The following is a 10997-nucleotide window of genomic DNA, read 5'->3' as shown; positions in this document are numbered from 1 at the left end:
AATCATAGGCAAGAGGAGACCTGTCGTGGCACCCTTGGACGCCCGGTTGATGTCGTGCTGATCCTCGCCCAACCAACCCCCCCGGCCGCTGTTCCCTGCCTGCCTGCCTAATAATAAATCATAATAATATTAATAATAATTCCACCGCATATCATGCCAGCGTCAACTCACGGCGGCAGCAGCAGCAGCAGCAACAACAACAGCAACAATACCACCACTACCACCTCGCCTGTCAAGAGACCTGCGCTGGGTCGCCGGGCCGTCTCCTCTTACGCACTCCATTCCGCACGCACATCGCCCTCGACGCCCGGGGAACTGTCCCACTCGCATGGCCAGTCGCAATCGTCACAGCAGCTGCAGCAGCGAGCGACCGTCGGGGGCCATCATAAAACGCATCATCGTCCGCATGTTGTCGGTGGGGCCCATCGCTCCCACGGCCGCAACCCGTCGTTTGGCAAGCAGCTCAACAAGCTCCAGCGGTTGACCTCTGCGCAACACCTGGCTTCGGAGGGAGTGCCGGCGATAACGGCAACAACAACGACGACGACGACGACGACGACGACATCGGGGACGTCGGGGACATCGGGGACGCGCCATCACTACCGCAAGAGGTCGGCTCCCACGACTCCCGCCGTCAGTCCCGGGACGCAGCAGCAGCAGCAGCACGTGCGTTGGGACGGCGGTGTCGAGGATCATCAAAAGACGACGGCGGCGACAACGACAACGACGACGGCACCGCCAATCAAGAAGAATTACTCCAGTCCTGCGCTGCGGCGGAACCATTCGGCGGTCCTGCCTAAGAAGGCGCTGGTCACCGACCGCCCGCACACAAGCAGCGGTAAGAAGAAGACGGTCGGCTTTGAACTCGTCGACTCGGACTCGGACGACGACAACGAGTGGGAGGACACTACCCAGTCACCGGAGAGCACACGACGTAATTCCGTCGCCGCGCTGTCCAAGGACAGTGCCGACAACGGCTCCGTCCTTGTTGATCCACTGACGTTTGTGAAACGCTCGTACACCCAGTTTCCTCGAGCAACCAGTCTTCCGGAAGCGTTTGTCAAACCTTTTACCCCCGAGAGTGGCCACAACCCTGACGCCGCCGCCGCCGCCGCCGCCGCCGACGACGACGACGACGACGACGAGAATCACCAGGACGACAATAACGACAGCAACGACACTGAGAACGACGGCGACGGCGACGATCACCGCGAGGCGCATAAAAAGACCGACGTGGCGCACACAGCAGAGGCAGCAAGAGAGCACGAAACTGTAAAGGTGTCGGAACATCTCGACATCGCCTCCCGCCTGCTTAGCCCCTCGCTTTCCGCCAAAGCTCCGCCCGCCATGTCGTCGATTTCCGCCATGGTCAAGCCCACCGCGGTCGACACGGTGTCTCGGAATGTGTCGCTGACGAATCTAGCGGCCGTCGTACAGGACCCCTCTCGCCGGCTGGCGGCTACCATGTCGGCGACTTCTCTAGCGACTCCACCGAGCACCCAGACCCAGGCGACCTCATCCTCCATCGAAGGGGGCGTCTCACGATTTATTGTCAACAACAAGGCGAGCAACCAGGCGTCTTTCCGGACGGATTCCGATCCGAACACGCCCTCTTCATTCTTGCCGCACTACCACCCTCAGACTCCTCCCTCCCCGCGCCGGGCGGACTCTGCGTCGAAGAAATCCAAGGTCTCGTCCCCTCCTCGTTCCCGTGGAGCCGAGCCACCCTCTCGCACCCAGCAGAAACTGTGGCTGCAGCGGACCGCGACCCTGAACACCTCCCCCCCGGATGCCCATGGCGCGCCGGCAACGGTCGCGCCGGCCGTGATGGACCCGGCCTTCATAGCGACGAATGGACGCAACGGGCTTGGAACCTACGAGTCCGTCCGTGGCACCGCCAATGGCGGTGCTTCCCCTCAGGACAGTGAAACGAAACACATCCGCAAAACCTACGAGAAGATCACGTCCGAATTGACCGTCGTTCGCCGCTTCCAGTCCCCCACGGGCAACAGCTTCGCCCGCCTGGGCTTCCTCGTGGGTACCAGCAACGCTGTGCAGGCCGTGGACCGCAAATCCGCCCTGACAAAACCCATCAAGTCTGCGCCGGCCCTGACTCTGCTCAAGACTTCCGCCGAACGGAAGCAGCAGCAGCAGCAGCAGCAGCAGCAGCAGCAGCAGCAAGCCAAGGCGCGGAATCCAACGACCACCTCCCCACCCCCAAAGCAAATCATCGGTCGAACCACAACCATCTCTGAAGCAGTTGATTCAGCGCCTGCCGCCGTACAGGTTGACATCCCGGAACGCCCTCCCTCGCAGCATCCGTCGCAGCGACTCCTGTCTACCTCTGACGAGGGGACCCATGCCGCAGGCAGCAGCGACAACGACGACGAGATGACCGAGTCGGCGTATTACTCGAATGAGGCGGAGATGATGATCCGTCGGATGTGGGAGAGCCGGGAACTCGCAAGCTCTCATTAAAGGTCGATTCTCTCTTTGTACATTATCCAGTACCTTGCCAGTACCTTGCCAGTACCTTGCCAGTACCTTGCCAGTACCGTGCCAGTACCGTGCCAGTCCCAGCGCCAGGAAGACATCCACGCACCTAAATTAAGGGCCATATTCTTAATCCCTGAGCATGCATTATTACCTTTTTTTACTTTTTTTTTTTCTTCTTTCTTTGTTTAGTCTGTTATTCCATGGCTGGGTAGATTCAAGGGGACCCTTCTGGCGCGACTGTAGAGTTAGTGATACATGACATTATTCATACGGGTATACTAGTACCGTCATCTCAGAGATAGATAATATGCTTACTGGAAAGTATGTAGTTGTAGATTCCCTTATTAATACACAAGTCTATTCTATACAAGTACTAAGAACCTTGAGGAACCTCGCGAGGTCTTCCCCGCGCACCACCGCGTCCGCCCCGCCGCCCTCCCTGCGTCTCAGTGGTATGCGTTCTTGTCCTGTCTGGCTCGCGGCGGGGATTATGCGGTTTCGGAACCGAGTCAAAGGAGGAAGAAGAGGACTTGGGTGCTGCTCCGTTCGACGAGGCTGTTCTGTCGCCGCGCCTGCGCGGGCCGGAAGGTTTCCCGCGCCCAGTACCATTATTATTCCCCCGGGAGATTATCGGCATAGTATGAGGTATACTCTTGCCTCCGCGCGAGGAGCCTGCGGCTTCAGCCTGCGCGGCCTCCATGACGCGCTTACTCTCCTGGTCCCACCATTCCTGGAACTCCTGCTCCATCTGGATATCCTGTAGATTGTGCTTGGCCGTTGCGGCTTCGCGGATCTCGTCCTTTTCCATCTGCTGCTGCATCAGGATCGTGGCGAGGGAAAGCGAGCTGGACGAGGGCGACGAAAAGCTCGTCCGGTAGGGTTCTGCGCGTGGGATGTGCCGGATGGACTGGATGGCCGGCTGAGCAGACGTTGTACCGTTTGAAGGGCTCGCGGATGCAGGTGTCAGCGTGGCGGAAACGCTGCGACTTGGAGTTTGCAAGGCTTTCAGGATAGACGTTGACTGCTGCTGTTGCTGCTGCTGCGGCGGCGGCGGCGGTGTTCCAGATACAGTCTGACGCAGCGTCATAGAGGGCTTCTGGGTGGGTGGAGGGGTAGGCGTAGGCAATAGCCGAGGAGAAGGAGCCGGGATCTGCCACGGGTTTGAAGGCGATGCTTTGGCTTTCTGCTGGGCCGCGAGCTGCTCTTGCACCTGTTGCTGCTGGAGCTTTTTGCGTTCCTTCTGCGAGAGCTTGGGGGCGAACCCTGCTGTGCTGTTGGTGTTGTCTCGGGGAGCGGACGACGACAGGCCTAGGGTGAGGTTGGACTGGCGAGAGTGAGACGTTTCAGCCATGATGTCCTTCAGATCCTTCTTGGAGACCGACATTGCAGAAGAGCTCCATGGGTCTGGACTCTTCATCTTCTTTTCATACATTGCACTGGCCTTCAACTCCGAGGGCGACCCTGCAAGCAAGAAGCTGTCCAGATGGCTCCCATCGCTGAACGAATCGCCGCCTTCTACAAAACTCGAGCTCGCCGCCGGGGTCAGCGACTCAGGAGGGGACGGTCGACTGTCCTTTGGTTTGGGCCCCCGGATGGCCATTTTCCCTTTTATCGAGGACGCCTCGGCTGGGCCGGAGAGAGCCATTTCTTCATCCAAGGGGCCTAGCACTTCTCCCATCGACTGGCGGGACCGGAGCACCGGACTGTTCCATGTTTCCTTGGTCGGTGTTCGCGTTTTCGCTGGTGACGGAGAGACAGCGATCGGCCGCACCTTGTTGTCGTCACCCGCGTCAAACTGGTTCAGACGTGTCTTGAGCTTCATCGAGTCGATCCTGCGACGCCGATCTCTCTCCACCAGGGAAACAAGCTCCGGGTACTTCTCCAAGACGTAGTCGTCCGAATTACGGCCTCGGGAGACGGGGTGGTATGCCATTTGATTCTCGTAGCAGACGGTATCAAGTTCGCCGAGCAGATCATCATCAAGTTCTTCCAGATATCTAAAGGGATCAGCGGCCATTTCCACAATGGTATGGGTAAACCAGTAAATACCTATTGGCCAGCAAGTCTCCCAGATTGAGACAGATATACTCCAATGCAGCATCTTTGAAGTCTTTGGTGGAACAAGGCAAAACTGAATTCAGCAGATGACAAACGTTTCGTGCATCCACTACAAGAGAATTAAATTAGAAGAATGAAGATAAGGAGAAGCGGACAGGCGTTAGACATTACCAAAACGGCCAAGCATTTTCTGGCATATCTGAGCCAGTCGATCGATCATCAGTTCATTCGCGACAAACATGACGTCGAGAACAAGGTCGATGAACTCGTCCAAGTTCTTCGATCGGACTTCATTGAACAGCTGGTCGTCCGTGTCTGCGTACATGTACCGCAGCACAAAGTCAAAGAGGGCCGTGTCGATGTGCTTCAGGTCCACGCGGACGATATCCGTCGGGTGGGTTCGACGATGGGCAAGCCATCGCCCGCCCGAGCGGCCATGAAAAAGGGCATCGAAGAAGGGACACCTCTGGCACACGATCTGGCTGTGGACACGGACGCTTCCGCCGTTTAGATCCACGATGACATCTCCATTGTTGAAGAAAGATGGGTCGAGAATCGCGCTAGCCATATCGATCGTGAGGGACGGAGGAGGTTCGATCATCAGCCTTGCGGCCCGTTCCAGACTGGACAGGCCCAGATGCGTTGCGAGGCGCATGACTTCGGCGCGAACTTGGCGGTACCGAGACGCGTTCGCCGATGAGTACTTGACTTGATGCCAGACATCAAGCACACTGTCCGTATATAGGTAGAAGGCGAGGTTGAGAACGGTCAAAAAGTCAACGCCTGGGAACAGCAGCTGGCTGTGCCCGTGTTGGTCATACTCGATTGCAAACACGTCGGGTAGAGAAGAGTAATAGTCCTGACGGAAAACGCCAAATGCTTTCCTCAAAACGGGACTGCGGGCGCTCAAAAGAAACTCGTGGACGGGAATCCGCGCGTCGGAAACCGTGGATTTCAGCCAGGCGACGCCGTTAGACATCTCATCTGAGGTTGGAAACCCAGTGGACAGAAAGAGAGATTCAAGGTCGGAGGCCGAGAGAAGAGATCGTTTGATGGCCGGGAGAGGCTCGTGACCGGGGGCAGAGTCCGATGAGGAAGAATCCAGGGCGTGTTGCAAGTCAACAACTGTCCCCATCTTGAATGGGGATAGAGGTAGCATGTCATTCAAGAATGTGCTGGGGCTCACAACAATCTGCTCCTTGGTGACGTCGCAGTCGCGCTGAGCCACCGCATACGCCCCAAAGGCATTGCTTCGGACTGCTACCACGCGAGACAGACCTGGGATGCGAGCAAACTTGTACTCTTCCGATGGCCCCTCCTTAGTCTTTGTCCGTCTCTCCTTCCGCCATGCCGATCCGGAATGCGTGCAGATGATTATGGATCCGTCCTGACCGACGTCCACGTCTCGGGCGGCCATGTGCGATTTCTTGACGGACCATGCTCGGACGGGCGGCGAGAGGGAGTTCCGAGCCTTGTGCGGGTTGGTCGTCGACGTGTAGGCGGCGGCGGCGTTGTCGGATTTGTTGGCGTGGACAGTGAAGACCTCGCCGAAACTGGAGAGGGCGCAGATCGTGCTGCCGCCAGAGGTGATCTTCACGATACAGTTGACGGCCGCGCCGTAACGGGTGGCCATGAAGCTGTTTTTGATGAAAGAGGAGCTGACGTCGAGCGGGAATGCAATCTTGGAATACCCGAATTGGGAGAAAACCCAGACTTCGTGGTTTTGCAGCAGGACGGCAGTGGCACGATCAATGGCCGAGACCATCTGAATGGGACAGTTGAACAGGCTTGCTCCCACACGCCGCGGCGTGGTTTGGAGCTCCAAGGAGCGAGCATCCGAATCCACGAGACCGAGCTGACCCTCGTTCTTGCCAAAGGTATACAGACCAGAACTGCTGTACACGACCGAATGGATGGCAGACGCGGCGGCTCCAAGGATGGCCTCCTTTTTGAACGGGTTAAAGATCTGCCTTGGGGTAGTCTGGGTGGGGATGTCGTTCTTGTTGTTCGTCCGGGGAAGGCTGTAGCCCAGCTGGCCGTACTTGTTGGAGCCCCAGCTGAAGATCTCTCCGTGTTCCGTGATGGCGAGCGAATGGTCCTGGCCCAAGGCGACCGAGATGACTCTCTTGCCGGCCAGACCGCCGGTTTCAATGCACACGAAACTGAACCGGGTCGACTCGTCCCCGGCGCCCAGGCGTCCACCTGGGCCGAACCCGCACATGAACAGGTTCGACTCCGGATCATTAGTCAAGATGGCGGTATGCAGTTTGGACATGACGATGTTTTGGAAGCTAATCGGCTTGTTTCTGATCAGGGTCGGCAAGTCGGCAACAGAACGGCTGCTGACTTCCGGATAACCATCCCTGGATGACTCGCGTTCCTGGTATTCGCGATAGAACCGGCGCAGGAGATGCTCTGGACGCTTCAGGGTGACTCGTTCCGGGAACTGGCGATCATCCTGGTCCCCAAGGCCAAGATTCAGGTTTTTGTTGCTCCCGAAGGTGAACACCTCGCTGCCCAAGACATTGATTCGCGGTTTAATGGCGCCTCGAAGCACGTACCCGTTATCTTCATCATTGTGACCCCCGAGGGCCGGAGGATCATTCGACGCCGTCTCACTGTCCACAGAATCCAGGAAGGTCGGGTCTATCGTTGCGGGCGACAAGACGATCTGTTTGATTTCGCGCGACGTAATGGTTGATCCATACACATCAAAGGGACTGTAGCCCTCGCGGTCTTTGATCTTGATCAAAGACCCGACCTGGTGACTCGGCGCCCCGGCTTTACTGAAATCGGTCGCATCGCGAATATCCCTGGCCATCAAGGCCTGAGCGATGGTTGCATTGCCCGCGTACAGCGCCCGGTGCAGCGCGGTCCACCCGCTCTCCCAGTCCTGCACGTATATGTCCACCAACGGGATTTCTAGCAAGGCGAGCGCAAAGTCGATGGCGGTTGGTTTCCGTGACGATGCGATATGGTGCAGGAGAGTTCTGCCGTACTGATCGCGGGCGTTCAGCTCTGCACGGGACAACCCTGATCCTGACCGATAGGAACCGCTGCGGTGATCTGCGATAGAATGATGACCCGGCGAGGAAGCACTGAGTTTCCGGATATTGATCTTCAACGGCGAACTGGGTGAGGATCCTAGCAGGCCCGCCCCAGGGCTGCTGTCTACCCCTCCTCCTCCTCCTCCTCCTCCTCCTATGCCTCGCTGATTGCCACCACCCGTCGCTGCAGAGCTGGCGGCCACCAAGAGCCGCTGGAAGCCCTCGACGTCATCGTAGATGAAAGATTCCCAGAGCCTGCCACTCATGTGCCCCGGTGGTTGTGATGCCCAGAAAACCTCCTATCAGCCCACGGCCAGAGCGCACTACAACCAAGGGAAGGCGAGAGCTCTGCGGGCGATCGGATGGTTTTTTTTTTTTTTTTTTTTTTTTCCTTTTTGTTTATTTCTTTCTGCTCGAAGAAAGAACGAGTCACTTTGATACTTCGATCTCTTCTATGGTAACCGTGGACTCGATGCTGGCGCGGATGAAGAACGGAGGGGTCGCGTCTGGTACGGAAGCGTGTCACTTTATGGCGATGGTCTGCGTCAAGAAAATGCGTGTAGCCGTGTAAGCTGTAACTGTGTCTGGCGACAAAGCAATCTATCCCGCAAGACGAACAGCGATGAGACAGAAGGGCAGGATGTGCTTGGTTTCCTTTCAGACTCCCGTTGGGATATTGAGGGTTTCCAAGGCTTCCAGGACCGTGGATGAGCCAAAGTGGTGGTTCCGACGCGTAGAGCCAATCACGGACGACACGCCCCTCATCCGCCCCGATGAGAGGATAACCTGAAGCCATCCATTTGACAGGGGGGGGAGATGGAAGTCTCGACGGAATGGAAGGTTGGAGGAGGGGAAGACGCAGTAGCTATTATGACAGCTGTTTGCTCGTGAGCGATCAATTGGTGCAGACGGACTTGATGGGGGGGGGAAAGCTGGTTCAATAGCACAGAGTTGAGGTCTAGGTACTCTCTAGATGGAATATTATAGAAGGGGTTTCAATTGTCAGCAGACCGGCAGTCTGTGGTTGAAGACAGACTCGCCAATAGACTATCTGTCCATTATTCCTCTATAGCGACCAGGATAATTAATTGCCTTGGAGATCCCTGAAGTCCTCATATCCTCGTATATCCAGTAGAATAGATAGGTATGTTTGCACTGTTTGCACTGTTTGCACTGTTTGCACTGTTTGTATATATAGGCGGTGACAAACCAACCAATCATCAAGCAAGTGTCTGTTGCACAAATTACGGGGTCTGATTGGTTGATATAGGATTATGACCTCATCGGCTTAGCAAATCAGGCCACGATCAGGCAATAATTCTTCTACAGATACAATGATTGTGCAGAGTAAGTACCTACCACCAACTTGCAACTTGCTTCGAGTACGATGGTGAATATCAGACACTCCAGAATCGACTGATCAGGATTGATCAGCTAGCTGTTATCGTCCAGCTACCTCCAGGCGTCCTAACTGCATGAACTCAACAAGAATGTGCCCCCCGCAGATTCGCAAGGGACTGAGTCGCAGCTTTGTGGTAATTCATACGGAAATTCAGGCGACCGCCGACATGACGTTGAAACCAGTCTTTGGATCGGGGTTATGTGCATGGCATACTACTCCATACACTCTCTGTACGACTGTCTTCTACGAATACGTGCCCCTTGTTTCTTGCCTGCGTGGCTGGTAAGAATACTATACTCTCCAACAAGCCAGTTCTTCTCTACAAACAAGGACTCCCCACATCCACAGATACTCGATCTATGAGAAACTCTTCTCCTGCCTGCTTGAAAGGGGTCAATATAGAGAGTTTGGAGCTTAAAATTGATCTGTTTAGCATAGAAGCATGCCTATCAACCGTCCTATCGAAGCTTCCACCATGATTCTGGTTCTAATCCAATACAAATCTACGCGAGAATAATCCGGCCAGACGACAGCATCTAATTCTATCTCTCAGACACACATCTAGGGAGCAGAGACAGCTAACCCTGACATAGCAGGCCTATCGTTTTCGGCTTATATAGGCAAGCTCAAATGACATAGATCAGAGGACAACATGGATGAAAGACATCAAAGATACTGCATGGTTATAATAAAGTGACGACGATACAGCGCTAGACAGGTACTTAGGTACGGTACCTAAGGTACTTTTGCATCTACTGCAAGGATCCTGCTAGAGCTGTCGGTTAAACTGGAAAAGAGCTGACAGATAGGTATCTAGCACGCGATCAAGGGTAGTCGAGTGGTCATGAGTCTATCCAGATGGATATCTTATAGGATGGAGTAATTGGAGCAATCGCCTCTAACCAACCAGGCAGTTCTCTCCATAACGACCATATAATTAGTGCCTGAGGTTGGTCAGCTGCCATACCATACACGATTATGCGTTGATAACATGACTATCAGTATGGAGTATACTAAGTAAGTTAATTGGATACGTAGTAGTTCACTAACCAGGATCCCTGATAGTTAGTTAGTACCTTTCTAGTAGAGTGTACAGAGTACGGAGTATTACAATAAGCCAAACCTGGCATAACTACATATACCTCTAGATACTTGAATCGACAGGTCTCTAGTTACCAAGTACAGTACTTTACCTAGTTAGTTATCCTCCGAAGGTCTACTAAGTACAGTACTTTATCTCCAGGCCACCCCGGATTCCAGCGTGGATCGACGCACAACCAGCTGGCGCCAAACAGCGAGCTCCAAGTCTTCCTCCCCTGTTATCAGTGCAGAAGCTCCATCTCTTGATATATTAATGCTATAGATCACATCCTCGACCTCCCCCCTTCCCGTGAGGCAGCCACTCACACGTCCTCGGAGCTCTGCAGCGTGCAGTTGCCCTTCAAGCTAAACGGCTGATCAGCGTCTAACCAGCGCTTCCCTGAGCGGTGTACGGTATTGTCACTGTTACTGTCTTGACGGGTAAGTTTGGGAATTTACCACCATGCGGTAACTAGGTAGGTAGGTAGGTAGGTACCTAGGTATTTACCTCTCCGTAGCCTGTAGGTCTCCCTGGTAGGCTGGTACTGGTTATCTGAATAATACCGTCCTGTCCTGTACAGCGTTACATCAGCCTCGCCTCGCCTCCTGCATCGCCCAGTCCTTTACCGCCTGGCAACGACTGCTTGCTGCCTTCATGTTATCTCTCGCTCACCCTCGGAGCTCCCTCCTGGCGCTGTCTGGATCTTTGGTGCCTCTTACTTACCTCTTAGCCACTGCTCTCTTGCATCGCGTCTCGCTTCCTCCCAATCTATCCTCCGTCTGCCATCCCTTGAGTTGTTTTGCTGTCGCCCACTTGACCTCTTTCCGCCTCCAATCGAGTCACCAGGCGTGCGTCACCGATCCTCGCTGGCCCTGCACCCGTTTGCTTGCTGTGCAGCCATCACATCGGCACC

At 55.2% G+C, this 10997-nt stretch overlaps 2 protein-coding genes across 2 annotated transcripts; one reads left to right on the top strand and one right to left on the bottom strand.

The window, feature by feature from the left end:
- Window positions 1-210: 210 nt before the first annotated feature.
- On the top strand, window positions 211-2472 carry ASPZODRAFT_52272 (hypothetical protein; the record flags this gene model as incomplete). The annotated part of the gene is made up of 2 exons (XM_022728439.1): window positions 211-1233; window positions 1279-2472. Coding segments are annotated over 2 exons (2217 nt in total), but the record flags the coding sequence as incomplete, so codon positions are not given.
- Window positions 2473-2773: 301 nt separating this feature from the next.
- ASPZODRAFT_26849 (hypothetical protein) lies at window positions 2774-7991 on the bottom strand. The gene is made up of 3 exons (XM_022728067.1): window positions 4726-7991; window positions 4546-4663; window positions 2774-4493 (listed from the first exon to the last, which is right to left on the bottom strand). Exons 1-3 carry the CDS (start codon window positions 7865-7867, stop codon window positions 2870-2872), a joined length of 4884 nt encoding a protein of 1627 aa, XP_022580010.1. The 5' UTR covers window positions 7868-7991; the 3' UTR covers window positions 2774-2869.
- Between the last annotated feature and the right edge of the window lie 3006 nt (window positions 7992-10997).

This window comes from Penicilliopsis zonata, assembly GCF_001890105.1.
Source record: "Penicilliopsis zonata CBS 506.65 unplaced genomic scaffold ASPZOscaffold_11, whole genome shotgun sequence".
In the NCBI taxonomy this organism is placed as follows: Eukaryota; Fungi; Ascomycota; class Eurotiomycetes; order Eurotiales; family Aspergillaceae; genus Penicilliopsis; species Penicilliopsis zonata.
This window is presented reverse-complemented; position numbering and strand designations above follow the sequence as displayed.